Raw genomic sequence first — 24,341 nt, forward strand, 5'->3', positions numbered from 1 at the left:
TCCCACATGACTCCCTCCTGGCCTGGCGGAGGGGGTAAAATTAGCTTGCTTAGAGAGACTCCGTCGCTCACAGTCTCGGTGGGATAGCGCCGTCTGGGTTTGTGTGTGATGTGTGCACATGTGTGCTTTTTGGACTGGAAAGCCAAAAGACAACGAGAAAGAAGATGACGATGACCTTCTTCTCGTCTACGTCCTCTTCAAAGCTTCGACGGATGAGCGGAATACAAAAAAGAAAGAGTCCGAGGGGGGGTGGGGGAGGATGGAGGATGAAAAATAGCGAGATCGAGGATCTCTCGAGCCGTGGTCAGCTCCGCGCCCCTCTATCTGACCAGGGCCTGACAGGCCTGACTCCAGATAAACCTCTTAGCCTCAATTACCAGGGCTGTGGGACAGGCCGCTAACTGTAAACTGTAGCAGTGAAAACAGAGCAGCCAAGCCTCTTATGAAGCCCTCCCATGGCTGAACAAGACTCAAGCCAAAGGAGGACAGATTAATGACTTCCCTAATAAAAGGAACCATTTGTGTTGCTTCTCATAAAGGTTTTAACTTGATTTAGTCGCTAATCAATTATGGTGCTGTCACTGTGTCATAAGGAAAATTGTTCATTTACACACAAGTAGATACTGTTGGGTTAGAATGATACAGGGGATGGGACTCAACATTTTTCCAAGGATGAAAAAAAAGAGTGTCCTTCAAAGGAAGAAGATGTTTAAATAACTAATTGTCAACCCTACACCTCTTATTCAAGAATTTTGCCTGAAACTTTCATTCCGGGCCCGTCTTTGTGATGTGGAGAGAGTTGTCATAGTAAAGTGTCCAGAATTTCAAAGGTCTTCTTTGCTTTCTATTTCATTTTATATCATGGTTCTGGGTTTTGTTTTGTATCTGGGTGGTCTTTTCCTGTTTTATTTTGGAATCTGCTGCCTCTCTGGCCCTGTTCAGACCTTGGATCAACATCCGTCCTGGGCAATCTTGGACCACAACAGGAGTTGTTCTGGGACACATCTTGCTTTCATTTGATAGTGTGAACACACAATGAGTCCTAGGCCACATTAAAGGGCCTATTCAGACTCTGCATTAAGCCGATCTGGGCTATCCGATCGCATGTCCCCAGCTTTAGGTACATGTTTTCACACCTGGCGTTAACATGTGTCTCCAGATCTGATATCAGTCTTGCGCTCTGTATGCAAATAAATGCCGACATAATCTGGGACGCATTAGAATGTTTTAACAGTCTCTAATGGATCTCTACCGCTGCTCCGGATCCTGGGGGTGTTCACATGTGCTTTACGCTGGCCACTTGTGATCAGATCCCCCAGATCGGATCTTAAAGCAAGGTCTGAACAGGCCCTTAAATCTGTACTCGGTTTTCCGTATTCCGGGATTCACGCGGCATCTCCACATCTCGACTAAAACACCCTCTATGATGTTTTCTAAGAAAATACTTCAGTCTTCTTCAAAGGCTGCGTCTGACATGAAGCATCACACTGTGAATGTGTAAAACTGAAGTGGAGACGACAGCAGTCTTGTCAGTGCTTGATCCCCGAAGAGTGACACGTCTGATTTTCTGCCTCATCACTGAAATGCTCTCTGATGAGGCCTTTGTACGCTGAGGCGCTATCGCCGCTCCCTCAAAGTCATGTCAGTCGTCAATTAATATTAGCTGCTAACCCGGATCACAACACTTTGTGATTAATGTTTAATGGTACTACGGCGCTGTAATTGTGCTAATTGATTTCTCAGAGAGGCATCAAATGAAGAGGACAGTGCCTCTGGTGCAAAGGGCAGCTCCCAGAGACTGCTAATCAGCCATTAAACACCTCTCTGCTCTGAAGTGTGCAGCAGTTAACTGAGTCCCCGAGGCCAGCTGAAGATGACTAGCATGCCCGCTCAAATTTCATCCACTATTTCCCGTGCTATCAATTCCCCCTCATGGCCCCCTCAGGCTTCATGAAGAACCTCACCAGAACTTAGAGGACGGATTGCGGAAATGAACAGAGCCTGACAACATATGTAATTGAACGGCGCAACTTGTCTTGGAGTTCATTTCCTGATTTTATCCAGTTTCCTCAGGCAGAGAGCCATTTGCTGAAGGGAACGCCTTTAATAAGAAATCTTAATTTGGCAAATCTTGCTCTGAGATGATTAGGGAAGGCCTCTCTTATTAGCCTCAGATTGGAGCACGTATGCTGACCAAAAAGCGGTTGTGGTGCCGAGCCGCCTGCGACCCGCCGGCTCTGAATTACATCACCAAACAAAATTATGTGCGTGGCTTGCAGAGGCAGCCATTTCTCTGCTGCCCATCACTCCATCCTAAATTGGATTACGATGGGACTTTGTCACAAGACCTCTGGGACATGAGGGAGGACTGGATCTGCGGTGAGGATGATGACATGTCCCGGGGGAGGATAACAGCGGCTGGAGAGAGAACAGAGGGGAGAGGTAAAGGGGAGGGGTGGCGTGGCCTGTGACAATACAGGATCTATATTGAAAGGAGTCGATGGAGGCTTCCAAAGCCACAAATCAACTCACTCTCTCTCTCACTCGGACTCAAACACAGAATGTGTGAACACAAACCCGGTAAATCAATTCCTGCAAAAAACATGGTCTTTTATCAGCTGCGCTCAAAGCTTCTCTGAGGGTTTATGTTCCTTTTTACATTCTCTTCCTCTTCCTCTCTCACTTTTCAAAGAGTTGTCATTTCAAACCCATATTGGCTCGTGTGCCAGGTATTCTTCTTTCTGCTTCTTTATTCATCAAAGGCCGGTAAGACGGAGGCGCTGACGTACTGTATGTGTGTCTAATGCTCGCTGTTAGCTTGGAGGACAGAAAAAGGAATGAAAGGACTGAGGAACATTTACCGCGCATTTGAAAAAGTGTGTTTGTGCACTCAACCTGTGTGTGTGCCCGTTTGCGACCTCACCAGCTGCTGCCCGCTAATCGTGGTGCACCTGCGTTTTAGACGATACAATCCCTTTGTCCTATTGGTCCCTTTCAAATCCACCACTCACAGATGCTCTCTCCCATTGGCCGAGGCCAGAGTTTTGCACCCTGAAAGCTGCGTTTAACAGTGTGTACTTGTGTGTGTCCATGTGTACTCACTTCTCTCTGACATTGTAATGGGGCCATGGAAGATGCAGCTGCTGTCGCTGCTAGTGTGGGAGGGGTGTGGGGAAAATAGAGGGGATTCATCACCTGATTCTTCAATCTTGATTGAATTTCAGACCAAATGTAGCACCTGTTGGGATGAATCCTTAAATAATTCATAGGGGGAAGCATTAGAAGTACGGGTCAGCTCTTTCATGGGACTTTTTAAAAATTGAAACCCATTTGGCTTGCCTTTTCTCTTTTTTTATTTCTACGGTTTCTCCACGGAGCGTTTTTTGATTAGAATAATTAGGCACCTGTTGGGCTAATCCGTTGCAAATACATGGACAAGAGTGCGGGAGGGGTGTGGGGGAGGTGGTGGTGGGGAGAATGGCAGCGTGTCTGTTTTGGCCCGCAACGGCTTTGGCTCACGCTGTAAATGTTTTTGATTAGGGAATAGCCGAAAAGCAGGTTAGCTAATGCTGTGCATGGGGAGGTGGATGCAGGGAGAGGCTGGCTTAGTGGCTTTGCTAGCCTGAGCAGACGGAGCGTGCCAGGGGTTTGAGCCAGTGCTGGAGAGGGAGGGAGAGAGCGAGGCTGTGGGGGTGCGGATTTACTCCCCCTCACGCACACAGTCTATCTCACAGAGCTTATCTTTATCCATGGTCTCTGCGGGGTTTCATCTGATGTCAGCAAAGGTGAAGAGAGAGCTGGAACCAGGAAAAGGGAAATCTGGAGGGAAGGGGAGAGGACACGAGGAGAGTATCTATAGATGTAAGGAAAACTGTTCAGCAAAGAAGGCTGGAGGTAGAGATGGATATCCGGGGAGCTTTTGCTCAAACAGATAGAGCAGACAACACTGGGTCTTTGAGGGAGAAAGAGGCAGCATATAGCCCGGCAGTGACCAGGGGATTAAGAAACTCAGACTGGCCAGCCAAGCGAATGAGCAAGCGAGCTATAAAACAAGCAGAAGAGAGCGAGAGAGGGATACTAGAAGGGAGGGATGGAGTCAGAAGGGTCTTTGTGCTAGATGTTTGGGATGTTCTTTATTCCCTGGCAGTGGTCCAAGCCAGGCCCTGATCGGGCTGGGCGGCTTTGAACCCGAGGCTTTTGGAAAGAGCAGCATGCTCCCAGGGCGACACATGACCATAACAAAGAGCCAGGCAAAACGCCCGGTAAGTCACAAAAGCCCCGTCCGTGAGGTCATCGGCAGAATTCAGCATGTGCCGCCCCTTCTCTGCCAATCAGCATGCCAGGACCTCAGCGCTAATAACCTCCATCATAAGGTTCTTATATTAAAGCTCCCCTGTTTTATTCCTGTGCTCAAGCACAGAGAAGGGCTAATTATTTATGCCTGGGAGCAGATGGACACGCTAACGAAAAGCACGTCCACCTCCGTCCTTCATGTGCAAAGACTCAACTTTCAAAGGTGCACCAATCAGAGTTTGACATGTGTTTCTCGTAGTAGTGAACTACGGAGCGGTGTAGTTTAGCAGCTAGCTAGTGAACACAATGGAACATTTAGCAGCTAAAGAGCAGGATATTTTCTCTAAGAATGTAGTGGAGACCAAAATGGAGCTAAAATAAATTCATTTGCAAAGATTCAACTTTCAAAGTATTAAATAGTATTAACAATGAACAACGTGAAATGTGTTACTCGTAGTGGTGAACTATGAAGCGGTGCAGTTTAGCAGCTAGCTAGAGAACACAATGGAACATTTAGCAGCTAAAGAGCAGGATATTCTTTTATTTCGGTCCCCAAGTTGGTGGAGACCAAAACAGAGCTAAAACAAGAGTGAATATTGGAAATTAGGAATGTAGGTTGTCTGAAGTTGCTCCATATCTGCTGACGTCCACATAGGCAACTGGTTTCCAACATGTTGAGTTTTGTATGCTAATAATAGGTCTGCAAATTCTACTTTAATCATAACTTCACATTATTCCAACTTCTTGTACTTTCAGTGGTCATTTTTGTTATAATACCTCTAAAGTAACAACAGTAGACCAGTTCTCAAGCAATCAAACTCAGACTTTAGACATGTTACCTTCACTAAGGCAGTAACCAGTGACAAGTTCCATTACTGATTAATCTACCAATTAGTTTTCCTCCAAGTAGCCGACTATAAAATGTCTAATGGAAGCGGAAAACCACTTCTTCCATCGTTATAAAATACGTGCCAAAGTAAAGTGAATTCTCACATTTGATAAACTGGAACTGGAAGAATTTGGGCATTTGTGGTTGAAACTGAAACAATTCATAGCTAGCAATCAATTTTATGTCAGTGACCCAAACTGTCAAATCACTCCAGCTCGTTCCCTTTGCAAGTTTAGGTTTAAGCGTGCTCCAGGTTCATGTTCTATCAAATTCCAGTTTATTGAATTTCATTTCACTTCTTGCAATCGAATTATTATAATCAGGAATGATAAAAAAGTAACATAATAATATACAGTAATATAATGTAACTAATAAAAGAGAAAATATAATAAAGTGGGATTATACTTTAAATAGGGACATGGTCGTAGCCATCGTGGCTGCCTAATTTTAGAATATAATTTCTGATCCGGCACGCTGATGGACTGAACGTTTATAGAGGAACATTTATGCACACCCGTGACTCCTGTTGTTATTCTGTCTTGGTCTAAATGTGTATAAGCAGGGCACAGTAAATATAGAGTTGATTCCCCTGACGATGCAACAGAGGATCACCAGGATTGCATGCTTTGAATGTTTGGTAAAATCCCTCCTTTGAACAGGAAAGACACAGAATACAGGAAAAACAGGAAACTCCACATAAATCTTGAAGAGTTACCTCTACTTTACCTCCATTAAAAGGATTCTCGGTTGTGCTGAACTGGTCACGTCTGATAAAGGATAAAATGAGTGTACAGGAGTACTCAGCCAAAGTACAGTAATTTAAAACTGATTCCTAATGCCAAATCATACAAGTTCCGTTTACTCCTCTTAGTCTTTTCAGCTCTCTCACCAGCCGCCATCATAAATTATATGTAGTTCCCCTAAGCCAAGAAACACAACCTTGCTAAATTTGCTTTGCTTGATGTCTAGAGGTCTATACAACACTGCTTTTGCTAAATGAGCACAGAAAAAAAGGCCAGATTTACATCATCTTTTCTGCTTTGTGTATTTTTATTGGATGGCCTGTGTGACGCATCAGGATTCGTAAGTGTGCTGCTATTAACTGGGAGGTTGAGTCCTGCCAAGCCAAACAGCGGTGCCAGTCAGTTGCTCGCAATAATCAAATCATCATTTCACTGAAAGCAGTCGGTTTCTCCCAGAAGTATGGGAACCCTGGCCTACATCTGTCTCCGTGCTGGATAACGCAATGAACGTTCCGTAGCTGAAAGACTTCGGACAATCCAGATGACTTTATATTAGTAGGGTGGAGCCAGAGCCTATTGCGGAGAGAGCCAGAGCACGAACAGAGACCAAAAGTACAAAAAAAATGCTCAGAAGTTCAGACTTTTTAATAATGTCTTCGTGTCACACCAGAGAAAAACAAAAACCTACTTTTTTTAAAGTGCTGTTAAAAAGTGTTGGTTTCTCTGAACACTTTTGGAATTTTCTAATTAGGACTGTGTTTTTAAATTTGTCTCATCTCATCCCTCGGTACGTTCAACTCATCATTAGCTATTCAGAAAGTTTTTCATGGTAATTAGTGTCTGTGTAGCCTCTGGCAAAAGAAAACATCCTTCTGTGTTCTTCTTTATTCCCACTCTATTCTCAACCCACTTTCATTATGAACCCTTTTGAGACATGTAGCTATTTACATTCGTTTGCCCATAAGTTGTTGAGGAGATTTCTTCTCAGATCAGTTCATGGAGACACAACCATCATACTATTAAATACTGTTAATCTGACCCTCATTCTGTATCTTGGTTGAACTGATGAGGCAGAAGTTTCATCTTGGTTGTGTTGAATGATGAAACTGATGTGAATGCATCAGTGGATTTGTTGTTAGAAATAGGTTATAGAATTTAGATTAGAACTGAAAACACTCTTATTGTTGTTGCATTTTCAACTAACCGCTGCGCCGGTTCCTTCTGGATATGTGTGAATGTGAAAAAATGACGCCACAAATCTGAAGACATGGTTTTGGAAGCTGCTCTGCACCTGCATTCAGATCAAAAGCTACAGCCGAACACACGAGAGATGCCATCTATATCAGAGATGGCGTCCCCCACTTTAGCCTCGCCAACACTGACAACGCTGTTGTGAAAGGTTCTGATGGGATGACAGTGTCTCATGAGCTGACGCGCTGTCAGAAATAAGCTAGCTCTTTTGTCTTGTGTAAGACGTAAACAAAAAGGCCAGACCTGCCACGCCTTCATCCATCAAACCTTCACGCATGGTTTTACTTTCACCGAAGCACTTAGGTTTCCAGGATAAGTTTTCAATGCACGTAGCCCACAGCTGTCATCTTCACACAAAAACATATTTCGGCAAACGCTGCTGCTTCGTCCTGCAAAATAAACAATTGCTTGGTTACGTAAGAGAGATGAGAAGATGGTGGTATCGCATATACAGGAGATACATCTCAGAGAGCAGAGTTTCCTGCACACGGCTGCACCATGTTTTCTGGTTGAAAATGTCCATTTTCAATCATATCTTTCATAAACATTTTGCTCACTGCTGCCAATCATTTAGAGTGACAGCCAATGTTTTTGCTTATTTTTTCCCACTGGTACGTCAAGAGCTACCGAGTAATTCAGTCCGTCCATCACCCAAGGACAGCCTCTGCAGATGTCAAAGGCTATTTAGTGCTTCCACCACAGAGTATAACAGCAGTGTTCCTGATGGTCTATAGAGATAGCCTCTCTTCCAGGACACTCTGTTTTGTGTGAACTAAATTAACTGCTTTTCTTCTCTTGGGGTGATGGCTCGATTGGCTTACTCCTTCTCTGAGCCAGCCCGGTCAAGAGGTGTTTGCGGACTCTGGGATTTGCAATCAGACTTTCTTCTCCCGTCCTTCAGGGAAGTCCCACAGAGGGCCCCTTCTTGATTAAAGCTCTGCTGTGACTGACTCACTCAGTCTGAGTCCAGCTGGCTTCACAACAGCTGGAATTACTCAGTTCCTCAGCCCCCTTCTTGATGTCAAGTGAAGTCCTGCTGCGTGTATGAGTGTGTGTGAGTGTATGTATGACAGTCGCAGCTAACGTTAGAAACCAGGAAATCGGTATATATTGAAGAGCTTTTGTGGCTCGTTGGGTTTTCAAGCCTTTGGGGACAGCTTGAGTCTGCCCGAGAGATTATCCTGCCAAAGTTCCACAATATTATATTCGCCCTGGTACAGTCAATCACCTGCTACCTCGGGCAGCAGAGACATCACCTTATCTGAAACGTTTTCTCTGCTGCGTAAAATTCAGAAATGTGCAAGAATCCAGACTTTGTTGCAGTAAAGAGGAATGCAGCGGAAAGAAAGCATGTCTATGACAAAATTGCTTACGTCTATATGTACTTAGTTTGTATTCCAGGCTGGTGTTTGTGGTGCAGGATTCATAGCCCATCATTTGTTTGCCTCTGCTTCATTAGCAAGTGGCAAGATGGGCGGGGAAGATCTTAAATTGCTGTCATCCTGCTTGCAGAGGTGTGAAAGCACTAAATCAGCCCTGCCCTCCCCCAGTGTTCCTGTCATGTCTGATGTATCCCCATGGTGATTCCAATGGCTTGGATTATCGCATGATACAGCTCCTATTTCAGTCTTTCTACATCAAAGGCGTTCCATATGTCGCCCAGGGTCATCCTTCGCTCATCTGCTTCTGCGCTGACCTCAGAGCAGCCGCGAGATATTGAACAGATGACACATTGCAGCCCACAAAGGAAACTGCACTGCACGGTACATTAGAATGCAGTGCTATGAAATGAAGGGCCTGTAATCTATATTTTTAAATGACTAGTGTGTCAAATTAGACCTTGTATGTGAAAGAGAGGTCAGAGGGATTTCAACAACTAGTGAATTTAAATTGTTAATATTTATATAAGCCTACTGATTGCATTTTGTAACATTTTTAGTGACCAAACCACGGAAAATGATGATTTCCTCATTATACTTTATATACTGAATTGTTCACATCATTTGCCACATCATTATTACCAATATGATTATCAGCGAATGCTAATATTGCTCCTTATCCGATGACCAAACTGTCAGTGGCTTTATTTAAACGGATGCTTGTATTCCACTATTCAGAATAAAACTGCCTCATGTAACCACCTCAATCGGAACAGACTGACCCGATCACAAGGAGTTTTCAATCAGATGTAGAGGGGTGGTGTAAACCTTTGATAATCCATAGCCTGGTGCAGCTAGATTAAGTTCTTATCAGAATATGAGTCTGGCAACATGCCATTTGGATTTCATAATGGAGCGTGTGTCCTACAGGTTCTACAGTGACCGATGTCTTGGGACATGTAGAGTCCATATAGACAGTAAAGCTGGAACCTCTGATCAGATATATGTGATATCATTTGATGTAGTCCACTCCGGATTAGTTTTCTATTTGTTAACAGAAACAAAAGGATAAAACTCATTGTCTGTGAGTTGCAGGTAGAGAGCATGAGGCAGAGGCAATAACAAGCTCCTACAACAGGACCTTCACTGCGTTTGTCTAGACATCACTCATGATCGACCACAGCACCCATCTAAGTGTTCACATAAAAATAAAAACAAAAAAAGTCAAACATATCACGAGAGAATCGTGAGAGACCAGAGGAAAAGGACCCATTAAATAAACGGATGACAGAAAATGTGCAACATAATGAAACAGCTAAAACGACGAAGCAGCTGATCTGTTTAGGCAGCTTTTGGAGGTGTGTGTGTTTGCATGAAGCACTGTTCCCACTGAACGGACACACCACCACAGGCCCTCTGCTAATTTACATTATGAAAGGACTTTGTGCGTATACACAAGCCGCACAAAATGTCTTGGAGTGAGAAACCTAATCCGCCGTAGAATTTTAATTCAATCTTTATGTAGCAAATATCATAGTATTTTCAGGGAGGCCGAATGAATAATCTCACTAGCTGCCGGAAAACACTTAAACTGATATAATATAATGGTATTGATCCCTGAGGGCGAATATGGTCATCACAGGCGCAGAGAATAGTAGCGTAGTTTAGGGAGAATTGGAGATTTGAGTCAGAATTTTATAGAGGATCTAAATTAAAGTAAAATGGGGCTTAATGATAAAATATCTGCAATTAAAACAAAACCGCTTTCTGTAACGTCTAAGACGGTTATTTAGGCCCCAGAACATTTAAAAGGAACAAAAAGGAAAGAAAGAAATGCTGTCTTTTAGCCGCTTCTACAGCTATTGTCTCCCAAGCTCTGGGTTTAATTGAAAATATAGCAGGAAGAGAAGAAAAGCTCCTCAAATGCCACATGAAACAAGGAGTGAAAGCGAGGAAAAAGGCCTCAGATGTGAAAGCCCAAGGGCTTATCTGGAGATAGGGAAAGGTTCATGGAGCGCTGCGCGTAGAAACACGATGCACTGAGCCGACACAATTGGCCATTCAGTGTCACAAAGGGATGTGTCTAGTCTAGATGATGTATTTCTATCTCGACCTTCGGTAGTGCTCCACCCCTCTGAGGAGGCCTCTGTTTGTGGGGGCAGATGTCAGTCAGAAAGCCCCCTGAGGAAAAGGAGCCCCTGCTCTGTAGGCTGCTCTACGTATTGCCTGAGTGTAAAAAGACAGCATAGATGACACAAGTGCGTCCAAGGAGAAGACGGCTTTTGGTTACAGTGGTGCTTGACGCAGTGTTTCAGTCTCTCAGAAACAAACATTACAGAGTGGTGAGCTCAGTTCAATATTTAAACTTAACTAATTGATTTAAGACAGATGTCCAATATGGTAACTGGACTTACAAAGAGTTATAAAGTGCTACTTGTCAGCTTTGGTGAAGCCAAGACAGAGAGGGGAAAAAAAACAAAGCATGTGGATTCCCTCATGCTCAAGACATTGAACATCCACCCCCGCCCCGCCTGGAGATACCTGTGTCAATCAACACAGTGCACGATTACAATCAAATGCGCTATCTACGGGACATGTGACCCCTGGTTTATTTTTACAGCAGCAGCGGGGACGACAGCACTGAATCTCCAGGGAAAAGAAGAATGTGTGTGCATTCTCTCCCATCAAAGCCATGGCTATAGGGTCCTGCACTACGGCTGTGTGGTATGTATGCTAAGCTACCTAGCATACCTTGATAATTCACTATGCAAATTATGTGGGCCAAATATTGGTCGGATATAGACAGGTTTTGTTCACCGTCATGCCATTGCCTTCAGGGATGGCTTTACTGTACGCAGGCTATTTTAGAAAGGACCTGTTTACAGTAAACAAGGGCAATGGGAGAAAACCTGCTTTGTCAACTGCGGCAATGTTGAAAGTAAAAGCAACAAAATGAGAAGTAGTCTATAAATATCTTCACACCTACACTGTGTGTGGAGTTCCAAGACAGAAAATAATACTTGGGAGGACATCATTCAGGACCTGCCCAATTTGATTGAATGGATATGTATTTGGGAATATTCATCATGTCTACATTTTATCAACTCAAATGTTAAAGATGTTAAAAGTAACCAGATGACTCATCTCCGGACCAACAACACCAACCTAGCATTCTGTTTGCATAGCTTAGCTGAAACACCAAAAACAAGGGGAAATGGCTCACTTGACTGATGGGATTATTTTTGGCCTGACGTTGCCAAGCAGTAACTGCACCAAGCCAAGAAATAGCTCAGCTTCTAACCATATTACATGCTATTTCTTTAAACGTCGAAGTTTTTAGTTCATATTAATCCGTGTGGTCTTTGTTTGGACTTTGAGCAGCCTGTCTGGTGAATTAGCATAGCCCCTTGCTCCTTCTACCGTCTTACCTAGCAGCTGCACTCCGCGGGTCAGACCGTAAACATCAATGAGGGCCCAGAGGGGCTCAGCTGTGCGGACTCCGCTGAAGAACAGCATGGGACTGGACTCGTTAATGCGGTAGAAAACCCTGCCTTTCTTGTCAACCCAAAAGGCGATGACGTTGCCTTCGTTGGCGAACTCCTCCGGCAGTGCCTTGGCCCAGAAGCCGCTCTGGGACACCAGGTCTGGACAGGCGTACTTGGGCAGGTTGTCCGGGTTTATCCTGGAGGGGTCTTTGGAGGTGAAACCCAGACGCAAAGCCCCGCTCCAGCAGCACTGCTTTTTAGTAATCTGTGGAGAAGAGAACCAGATGTGGCCTTATTGGCTAATAAATTACAGAGCAGCATTGAGTTTACTTCATGAGACTCAACATTTTAAAGGTCAAGCTAAGGTAAAAACAGTACAATAGTTTGGCGGATTAAAAACATTAAAAAAAAAATACCTTGAGGCGGACTTGCTCATAGAGCCCAATGGGCCTGTGGCTGAAGGTGATGGCATTGCAGAAGCTGGCCTGTCTCTTTACTGTCTTCTGGGTGAGGTCCATGACAATCTGGGATCCCTTGGCATTTGGATGGAAAAGAAGAGGGCTGATAGGAAGGGGCCCACCGACGCTGCCACACTGGATAGGCAGGCATCTTTTGGGTTTGTGGTGACATCGGTGTGATGTGGACGGGAACGGGCCACCGAGAGAGTCTAGGGCAAAGGGAGACAAAAGGAGATCAGAAGACACAAATGAGGAGAAGGGGGTTCAGTTCAGTCTTTGTAGTTAGTATCCAAGGTTTTTAGTTCACAGAAAATAACACTGCGTATGATTGCATAGTCTAGAGTTTCTGAGTATAATTAGGTCTTTGTTGATTATTTGTGGACTCCAGAGTTAGAAGCTAATCAGTGATTATCACACTCAGACCTGCAGGGAGAAAAAACAAATCTCCATGCAGTACAAGACTGCAACACAAGTTACAGATGGAAATGATGCTCTTCATTCTCTTTATTCACAAAGTGAACTGTTGCCAGACAAACACTGATTCTGAAATCCAGTAGGTGTAAGACAATGGTCCATGTTGACTATGAACCATATAGCTGGCGAGATGGCTGCGGCAACACAAATTTTCAAAATATTACATACTACAATATTTTCCATATCTACGCACATACACGACATTATTCATTTAGCCCAATAAATACCAGCTACCAGCTGAGGCGCAGCTTGTCAATCAGCAGGGCAAGCAGCTGCTTGGGGCCCCAGGCCAGTAAGGGCCCACAATGACAAACTTTAAACTACAGCAGTGGCAATGTGCTAACTTTTTATTTACATTGGGAGACCTCCCTTAGGTGGGGGCACTCAACCCCTGTTACATGTCTTGTGCATGAGTCTTTAAAGTAGTTAGGAATGACAACAGCGCCAGGAGTCAAGACATCGCCGTCAGTCAACTTGTTAGCTAGGACGTTGGAAGAACATGAATCAGCTAGTAGTTAAAGTATTAACACTCTATAATTAGTCAGCTTAGGTGCCGGTCCTGAAATACACACGGTTTACGTCATTTCCAGAGTTTTACCTGTGGTTTTATACAACATTAGAGGGAGGAAACACGCTAATTTGGACAATACTTTAACCTTTAACTGGAAATGCTCGCCTAAGGCCAATAAAAACCAACAACCAGATAATTCCATCTCTAGTTCCAGTTAAGGCTAAATCACTGATTCATCCCGAAACCCAGACTCTCAGTGGCCTGCAGAGGGAGGCTTGACTGACTTTATAATTAAATGCATGAGCACTAGAGGTGTCTGAATGGAGTCCGGCTGAGAGGGGAATGAGCGCAGATATTCAGCAGCTACGAGAAACAACATGTACTGCAGCAATTTTCACTGATTCTCCAGAGGGGCTGAGTGTCAGATTAAAATGATTAAATTAGTATTCTGTAGCTGAACTGAGTGGAAGTTTTTGGTCTAAGAAATACACTATCTGACACTCAATATGTTACAATTATAGGATGTTATATGATTTCCATAAGTTTCTGTATTTGTGTTTGAACATTCCAGTGTTTTGTGGTATATAACTGTAATATCTTTCTGATAGATCCACTTTACCTCATTTTGTCAGGTCTCCTTTTACATTACTTAGAGATTTGGCTTTTAGCTTTCACCTGACCATTTATATGTGGCATGATTTTACTTTTTACAGACTCTGACACACGCAAGTTTAGGAATCTAGTCCTTAATTAAAGCACTACATGTCTCAACGCTGTGCATTACAGACTATTCAGGCTTCTGTCAGCGCAGAAATTGGTGTGTCTCTTCTCAGAGATTGATTTCTCCTTGTATGATTTACTGGCAAGAAAGAAATTCCATCTCTTCAAGTCTGAGATTGATACATCAGCATATACGCCAATAAAACCTAATGTTTACCCTGTATGTCTCAGTCAGTTGACCCCCCCCCCCCATAAAACTCAAGTCAGCGATGCAAGAAACATTTCAACACCAAATATTTGGCTGCATATCTATGGGAAAAAGAAAATGTAGGCCATCAATCAAGAAGATTAAATGCTAGACATATTTCTGCCTCTATTACAGTATTTAAGGAAGTGATAACACTTCACTTCTGCCCTGTGGCAGGTGTCTACTTGCCTGTAATTGAAAATGTCACTGTAAAATGATGGTTTATCTTCAGTTAATTGCACCGTGAGATCTCTGTAGACCCACTGTCACAATCACAGAGGACTGCTTGATTTTAAGAGACTCTGAACAGATGAGAGCTAACACGGCAGCAGCAGATGTCCTGCAGAGTCCTGATAAGAACCTGCAGCTAACAGCACACTTTGTGTTCCCTCTTTCTTCGTGTCGGTCCGGGTTTATCTAGTAATGACCCTCGCAGTTTTACGCCTTGTAAGCGTGTCTACAATTCAATCTGGCCCCAACATTAAGGGCTTCGTTGGGGCCTTTTGTCTTAGACAGCGCCACAGAAGAGCAGTTGTTGAATGTGGAGCACGTGGTCCAAGGCAGATTGAGCTGAATGCATTAGTGGGCTCTAAAGAGGCGCAGCTGCTGCGGAGGGAAACAGGCTACGTGTGAATTCATGTTCCTTAGCAACCCCTTGTATCTAAAGGTCTTGATCAGCTCACTCTTTCACTCAGCGGCCATCAGCTAGGAGACAACAGATGCCTTTTGTTTATCCAGACACAACAGAATGATATTTATAGTCTCAGATCGTTGCTTTTTGCATTTCGGCTTGCATCTGTCATCTATTAAAAAAATCGTTTCTTTTTTTATTTTCCCTTCTATTCTCAACAACAACAAAGCCTTAATGAGCTCTGCAGGTATTGGGTCAACATAGTGAGCTTTGAAGTGTCTTCAACTGCTTTGAGATGCTTTTCACTCTTCTTGATATCCAAGGGAACATGCGGGAGAAGCAGATTGCAGTTTCCACGGCTGATCTGACCTTTTGTCTGATTCACATTGTGCTTGTACTGATATTGCTAGGGAAATAGTGAACCAAGTTGTTTTCTCAATTCGCCTGTTGTGGTTGTAAGTTGCATCTCTTGGGATGCAACTTTTTGACACAGTGTGTTGCACTGACACAAGTATAACCCTGGACTTTTCTGTTCAGATTCACTCTCACCTCATTTCCAGCCACAGCAGGGAGGTGCTTTTAGCAGAAAGGCTCCGATAAAACCACTACCTGCCCAGCACCAAACAACAGGGACGCTCAGCAAAGTTGGCACTTAGCAGCTGAAGAGTCAGATGTTTCCCTCCGGAGCTGATGGACACGTAAGCAGAGCTAACAACCAAGTGGACAGACATGCACAGTGTGTGACTCCAAATGAACACTAACGAGGTTATTTAAAGACTAAAGGCTACCATGCAGGTACATTGAGATCCTTACTTTATATGCACCGATGAACCGGATACCTTGGTTTGTATTTTATCTTCTCACAAATATTTTGCCTCAAGGCTATAGTCTGTCTGAACAGGGCCTAGGTGCATATGACAGCAACGAATGAGTATAGCTTTAATATTACCGTATGTACAGGCTTGTGCAAAAACAGACAGACCAAAGATGCCTCAAGCCCAACAACTAAGTGCTAGTCTCAGTCCTCCAATTACCTCAGAAACACAAATCCTGGAGAAGTCTCATGTGTTCGGAGGCCGAGATGTGACCCCTTGATGTTAATGGCTTGAGCGCAACGTCAGTCTGACAGCTGCCTCTTATAAACCTGTGTTTGGGCACACAGCTTTATGCTGTGTTATCTGGGAAAAGGCAGTTTTAACAGGCTCTCTAGAGTGATTTTGCCAAAAGGTCAAGGATGTTTTATTATGAACAAACAGGGTGAAAAGCTTTTATTCCTCAGGCCCGCAGTGTAAGAGGTCTTTATCCCGCGAATAACAACAACACGCACAAGACAGCTCCAATCTCTCATCATAATACGCAGACTTAGCGTGCAGCTAATACCTGTCACACCGCGGGGAACATCTCTGTGCAGCAGCGAGCTAATCTGGCACCATTTCATGTGGTTGATGATGGTGAGTAAGAGGTTACCTGTGTGTGTATGTGCATCCGTGTGTAGCGTTACTCTCCAAGCGTCAGCTAATTGGTTTACCATGCAAATAGGATTTTAAGGGACGGGAGAAAACTGTTCAAATATTTGCTGAGCACTGTTTGGTAGGCAAATCACTTCCTGGTTCTACGGCGCAACGGTTAAAGTTACCCTCCAAATGTAATGTTCTCATATTGTAGCCAATTATTATACTGTATTAAACTATATGGAAACCGGCAGGCAACATTGGGACTATACTGATTCATGCACATGATTTATTATATCCCGAGTGCGAAGAATCACTTTGTGTTGTGGTCTAAACTAGCTATTGTTCTGAGCAGCAGACACACACTGTGTTTCCAAGGTACAGTAAAACAAGCCTTAACTGATATTTTCTGATACCATTGACCCAGATCTCCACCACAATGCCTAACTTTAGCACCGTGGAAACAAGATGAGTCCGTAGCAGTCATAACAGCCTCTCAGAGCTTATGAAGCACAGGTAGCCCACATACCCACCCACTCCCTGCACTTGTTGCTATGTAAAGCCCGGCTCATCCTAGGAGACTTTAAACACAACACACACACACAAGCATGCCCTGTGTGTATTCATGACAGCAATCTATCTTGGATATTTAAGCAGGCAATTTAGTGTGGTGGTGCAATGTCAAATAACAAATTCGTATGTGTTTACATTCCAGTGAAACTTCTCACGAGTATTTATTTAGCCATTAAAGTTGATGTACTGCTGTATTTTGGAATGATTCGCTGTGAAAGCATAATGCAGACTTTTTAGCTTTAATGATAATTTACTTCCCTTTGAATAATAGAAAACATTACCATCTTAGGAGGGAAGATAAAATCATTAATTTCCTCCTTTCCATAGCGTTACTTGTGTAAAATGTTGCCACTCGCTGTTTTTTTTATTAGATTTTTTCTGTGTAGATCAGTTGACAGTGTCATTTACAACGCCGCCAACAAGCCCGGAGGGCGATGACAAACAACTTCTTAATGATGTTTACATTGCAGTGTCTGGATGATGCATTCAATCCCACTGACTCATGACAAAATGGTATTTCAGCCTGATGTAACACCAACTGTGAAATGAATCACACTTAATAGCGACAATTAATCATGTGCATTATCGTTTTAGGCTTAAAAACAGCTCAGGGAAGAGGACACGTTACGGTGTGCGCACGAGCTCGCGGCTTATGTGTGGCGTAGCGCACGGGGTATTACGTTTCCTCTTCTTCTTCACACGTGTGGCCGATGCTGCAGTAACAGGCAGAACACGAGAAACCCAATAGGTGCTGATAGTAACTGTAGCTGCTGTTCTACCCGTGGACAGGTACCGTGAGCTCATGCAGACTCATCACTCATTACGCTGGCGGCAACCACAGGGTCTGATGCTAGGCAACATTGTGACGGATCTATTTGTCAGTGCTGGTGCTCTGATAAATGACTCAGGTTTCGATGATGCGACCGGCCGGAGCTGCATCAGGAGGTCCTGCCATTTAAACTTACTCTAAATAACCTCCATAGGCAAATCAGTGGCGGTTTTATTTACTTTTACTCTGCAATAGTGTCATAATCTGACTGAATCAACATTGTTTGGGTGTGAGTTACAGATTCTTTAACAGTATATTCGAGCTGCTGCAGCAATTTCCATCCAGTCCTCTGTCCTTGTTTTCAAGGATGTAGCTCGGTAGTTAACCATCATTTGACCGGAATGGAGTCAGAATTATCTGAGAGTGATTTTGACAACAGAAACTAAAAGTTGGACACATTCCATCAACACAACAACCACTCTCTGTTTCTCTTTTTAACTGAACTACTGTCATTGAGTATTTTCATTTGTTTGATTAAACTTGACACTTCCTGCAGACTTTCAACCAAAAGAAAACCTGGAACACTTCAAAGCTGAAAGAAATCTATACTTTACAAGCAGGAAGTGCTGAATCGCACTGGAACCTGATTCTCTTGTTGACTAATATAAAATAAAAGCAGCTGCTACCAGGCTAACTCTGTTACTGTTTAATTGGGTAAAGCTTAGTTTCATTATCGGTTCATTTTAACCCGCAAAAATGTCATCGCGCACAATCGTGTCTTAATGATGAGCGTTCTCAGTTTGCTATTACGTGCATATATGAGAAAAAAGTTGCTCACAGCTAGAGAATCTGCAGCCAGCTCCTGTCGTCTTCCTTGAAATTAATAAATTAATAATGAATGCATTATTTAATCTGTAATGCTCCATTATCTGACCTGAAGAGAATCAGGTTCAAGTGCAACTCAGCACATAACGTACAGATACATGTTTTCATTTGTTGACGTTTAACCTAGTTTCAGGCTATGGGCTTTGTGGGACAGTTTTGGTTATTGGTGCTTTATAAATAAACCTGAACTGAAACCAGCTCAGGTCTGAACCCACTGTAGAGACACTTTGTGTGGCCAATCAATAATTCACAGTGAGATGACCTGGCAGTGAAAGGTGAGACAGTGGATATGATGAATTCGGGCTGACGTCATCCACTATGGCCCACTAGTCTTCCCGCTGTCACGAGCAGGATTACACAACAGCGATCAATAAATAATCACATCACTAGACTACATACAGTGGAGCACAATGTAGCGCAAAGATGCTTCTCTGGCAGCGGACGACAGCAGGCTGGCGGGGAGGCGTAACGATATGCAGTGTGTATAGACTGAGAGCAGGCAAGATGCTTTTCAGCTCTGACTGGAAGTCATTATGTGGGCGCTGTTTTGAAGGTGACCGGTCACGGATGCACACACACTCACAAAGACACACACACGGGATTTTGCATGCTAGCTGGACAAACAGGAAGGTTAGTGCCGCACACGTCTACATGTGAGCAGATCTACGCCCTGTGTGTCAGTGTAAGTGACAGACGGTTGCCCCAGGACACGCTGCCTTAAGTTTGAAGAAGTGACAATTACATGGAAGACACTGACGCATGCTTCTAACAATGCCACTTGACCCTGAGACATATGTTTCCTTCAGTGCATAGCAACATTCCAGGCCTGATTCATACTGTGTTCTAGCTCTCTTCACAGACACACAAAGAGAAAGAAAATGCAGAGGAAGTAGAAAAAAGGAAGTAGAAGCACAGTGCATGACCTCTGCACTGACTTTATTGGGCATTCAGTAACTTGAGACAGATTCCATTAAATAACCGAGACAAGGTCTGTTTCAATTAAGTTAAGAATCTATACTTTGTTATGTGGCATCTCTCGCGCTCAGTACTGTCTTTGAATTTGGATACTGAATCAAATTGACTTCGAATGGAGCCAGACGCTCCATCGAATCATCCGCAGACACTGGCCCACTTTGAGTCAATCGGGAGCACAGAAGTGGAGCTCCCACACACTCAGCAGACACAATTATGCAAGCAGCTCTGCAAACACTGTTTGGATGTGCTCTGGTGCTTCACACCTGAGAACAGCCGCCTGCAGAGGTGCAATTTTAGAACGCATAATGCGTTCCCCTGCCAGTCTCTCTGTTCTCATGCGAGCATATTAGGAACAGTGACAGTTTTAATGGATTTAAGTTTAGGAAAATCCATTGCCAGTTGCCTTTACCCCCAAAAAGCATAATCACTATAAGACTTCAGATAGGATTATCCGGTTCTTTAAAATTAGCTTCTCCGTCCCAGAGAGATGCAGTTGAAGAAATCAAATGCTTTCTATCAATGGCTCTCCGTTGTCATAGCAACAGTTGTACTTTGATATTAAATATAGTTTAACCCTCTTCCTACTGGGACTAACAGACTGTAATTTAGTAGCAATCATCACACAGACGCCTCTATTCTATTCTGAGGTCAGCATCTTTATCGCTCTGCAACAAGGCTGCACAGTTAATCGACAACCTGATCAATACGTTTCAGAAAATAATAGTCAGCCTCCCAGTAATATTCTGCCATAACTTGTCTCTGATGGATCACTGTGTACCTCGCTAACAAACAGCCAGTTGCTGTGAGTTACCGTGTACTCGCCATCTCTGCTTGTGTTGTAGTCAGCAGCCGTTTGCACCGTTACAGATGCAAGCCAACTACTAAGGAACGAGGATGGACAACGTCAGTGTTGGAGAAACAGGAAAAAACAGAAACACAACAGGAAGGAGCTATTGGTAAATACTACAGGAAATAACCACGGGTAAATGTCCAGTAATAATAATTAAAACAAAATCAAACAAACAAACAAAGCAGGAAATCACAGCTCTGCAGACTTTTCCGACTTAGCAGCCAATTACGCTGTTTTTTCTAAGGCTACATGCTAAAGCTATTAAATGAACTTTGTTAGCAGAGGCCTGCAGTTGTTTAGTTTATGATAGCCTGAAATATCCGGAGATGTGAAACATTCTACAGTTCCATTTTTAGGTTCAGAAATTGCTTGGGGCTTCCCAACGAGTCAATACAACCTAAAATGCTTTCTGGGACACACAGTCTGATACAATTCAGACAGTAGAGGACTAGATTTCAGTTTAATAAATAACCAAAACATGAAACACTTCGCTCAGAGGAAAGACATTTAACTAGTGAATGATAAATAAATGAATTTGTTCATTGCATAATTTTTAATCAGTTTCAGGTTGAACATACATATTACTTTGAGAAATATGAATAGTTATTTTTGTATTCTGTTACTCAAACAAAAAAAAACTTTCTAACCACTCTTTGAATCACTGATTTTATTCCAAACAGTTGGTGTGCTCATATTTTATACAATAATAACCAGCTCCCAGTTGATGTACTATTGTATACTGGTGAATTAAATCCAAACTACGCTGACAGTTCCAGTCATGGCTGCATCGCTGCTTGACAGAATACTGTAGGAAAAAAATGAACAAAGTCTTCATTTTAAGAGGTGCAGTTAATACTAATGTTAACCAACAACACTGGTCAATCCACTAGACTTCAAATGAATTCACACACACATGGTTTTTATTTTATTTAAGAGTCTGCCATGAAAAGGTTCTGCTGAACTCTGCTTGGACGGATAGAATATGCAAGGATCAGTTATGTTGCTGACATACACGTTCACAGAGAAGGATCTTATGAACAAATGAAAAGATTAAAATACTTAAATCCTAACTTTAGAGTGTCGCAGCCAGCCTTATTTTCTGTCAGTCCGTCCTGTTTTTGTCAAAAGTTTTTGCCAGTAAAACATTTCAAGAGGTTTGAGACACTCAAGGCTTTCTCTTGTCCAGTCACTGACAATGACACATGAATGTACTTGAACATTCATTATTCATTATATTAGTGTCAGAAACATCTAACTGTCACTGTGTTCCCAAAAACACAATGTTATATGATATGGACCTTTAATTCAGGTCTTTCTTTTGAAAGAATAAAACCAGGGAATTGTGACTGTTTGTGGCAAACTGGTACATTTTCTAAAAAACCAAAAGTCTTACCATTAAAGACAATGATTATATGGAATGGATGCATGATTGAATGGTGGTACTGGTAAAGAATAATAGAGTCTATATTGGAGTCTGTGAAGGTTTGTCAGCCATCCAGGTCGTTTCCTTTCATCCAAGTCTCCTTCTGTACATGACAGATGGATGGTTGTGGTTCTATTTGGAACATCTGTAAGTGGTTCCCTCCTGAAGCACACATGTCCATGGTCTGTAATGACCAGTCACTAAAACTGCACTTGGAGGATTCTAATTTGATCCTGTGTTCCTTCCCCAGTGGATGGCACTCTTAACGACCCATTAATGCCCAGGCTCCAGTCTCGTGTGAGTTTCAGGTGGGCACCACCAACAGATGTTCCTAATAAAACACCAACGCCTCAGTATTTTAGAACTGAAGAAGATACTCGGATGAAACATCTTCAACAAAACCCAACATCCCCAGTTGACCTTGTTTCAACTTTGCTTTTTGGAAATATAAGTATTTTCCATCATATCACGATGTAATGGTACACCAGTCAGCCACAATATTAAAACCACTGGCAGGTGATGTGAATAACATTGACCATCTTGTGACAATACAGTGTTCTGCTGGGAAACTTTTGGACCTGGTGTTCGTGTGAATGTTACTTAGACATGTATTACCAACCTAGACCAGACCAGACACACCCACCCCATAGCAATGACACTCCTTGATGGCAGCAGCCATCCCCAGCAGGATGCAGCCTGACACAGGCACACACACAAAAACGGTTTAGGAACAACTAAAAAAAACATGAAAAACAGCACAAGGTGTTGACCTGGCCTCCAAATTCACTAGATCCCAAACTGATCCCAATCAAGTATCTCTGGGATGCACTGGAACAAGCCTGATCCACAGAGGCCCCTTCCCTAAACCCACAGGACCTGAAGGCCCCAACTAACAACATTCTGTTGCAGACACCACAGGACACCCTCAGAAGGCCCATGTCTATTCTCTGGTCAGAACTATTTTGGAGGCGCAAGGGAGACCTACACAATATTAGGAAGGTGGTCATAATGTTATGCCTGATTGGTGTAACTGTATGACTGACAAAGTATGTCTATTCTGAGGCAGCAGGCAATACGCCACGTAACACTGTGTATTAAAGGTGCACCTGGCAAACACTAATTGCATGAGGTGTTTGACCTTGATCCCAGAGACAAGGAGCTCTTCCTGCTGTCTTAGTCTGTCCCTCTTTAGGTAATTGGATTAATCTCGGGGCTTTAATTAGAACGATCAGGTGGCTGCAGGAGCAGAGACTCGGCTTAACTCCCACGGGTTCACACATACAGTATATATAGCTGTAGATTTCACAATAATGCTGTGGAGAAAGGGGGGTGAATTTGTCAACATTGGATTGGCACTTTTCAGTTCCTGAGTTTCTCCTGCTGTCTTACTGTGTTGCCATAGCGTTGTTGCACTTTATTGTTGTTCATTGTGAAAGGTTTGCCGTTTGTTGCCACACAAGGCCTGAACCTGACCTACATTTTTTTGCAAATAAACCTCTACAGAAGCCACAGTGTCAAGTTCCACCGTCAATGACCAACGGAACAGCCCTCAGCTAGTGGATTCTGCACATTAGTAATAACCAAAAAGCCACCAAAGCTATCCAGGCGCTTCGACCTCAGTGTGAACATCCCGGACAATGCAGATCAATGTATGGATTCCCACAGCTGCACACGCTCCGTTTATTAATGAGGGGAAACCATGGCAGCGCTCAGAGCAGAGGGGAAACCCCACAACTTTCACATCCTGAGGAGGCACCGCTTTAACGCCTCACTTTGTGGGACATAGGTGCCCGTTAGCGCGCGGGCAGGTGAGGCGGTGGTGACACCCTGTTTCCTGTTAATCAAAGGGGGCCGCGGAGCGTCTCGAGACCTCCGCTCTGATCACCGGAGTGACGTAACTGTGAGCACCGAGTAGGCTGTAGCTGTAAAACGGGACGACGCATGAATGAAAGCGAACCGCACACGGCGGCGATGCATCTCGAGTGTTCCTTACCGTAAAAGGCATTTCGCGTTATCTGGCCCCCCATTTCTTTTACTCCTCCAGTGTCCGCTTATCGCCGGTGTGGGTTCACTCGGATGCTCTCGCGGCACAGCCCAGCGCTCGTGACATGATCGCATCCAAAGGTAGCCTATCCCCACTCTCCTCCGAATGGATGCAAACACTGGAGCGGAGCGCGCACACCTCCTTCTTGTGAGCGCAGGGGACACACATCCGTGAAGGCAACCTCCTCCTCCTCCTCCTCCTCCTCTCCCCCCCCACAGCCGCTCATTCACCGAGCGCTCTCTCCGCCTCCCTCCCTCCCTCACCCACTCACTCACACACACTTGTATTTG

The 24,341-nt window shown here is 43.7% G+C and overlaps 1 protein-coding gene across 1 annotated transcript in view; it reads right to left on the reverse strand.

Annotated features, from left to right (window-relative positions):
• neurl1aa (neuralized E3 ubiquitin protein ligase 1Aa) overlaps positions 1-24,034 on the reverse strand; it is a gene marked incomplete at its 5' end in the record, with an annotated part of 36,766 nt that extends 12,732 nt beyond the window's left edge. The window contains 3 exons of the mRNA XM_084567525.1: positions 11,984-12,305; positions 12,457-12,707; positions 24,001-24,034. Of these exons, the coding sequence (XP_084423651.1) occupies positions 11,984-12,305; positions 12,457-12,707; positions 24,001-24,034 (607 nt within the window). The remainder of the gene's footprint in view (positions 1-11,983; positions 12,306-12,456; positions 12,708-24,000) is intronic.
• Positions 24,035-24,341: the final 307 nt, after the last annotated feature.

This window comes from Chelon labrosus (assembly GCF_963514085.1).
Source record: "Chelon labrosus genome assembly, chromosome: 2".
NCBI lineage: Eukaryota > Metazoa > Chordata > Actinopteri > Mugiliformes > Mugilidae > Chelon > Chelon labrosus.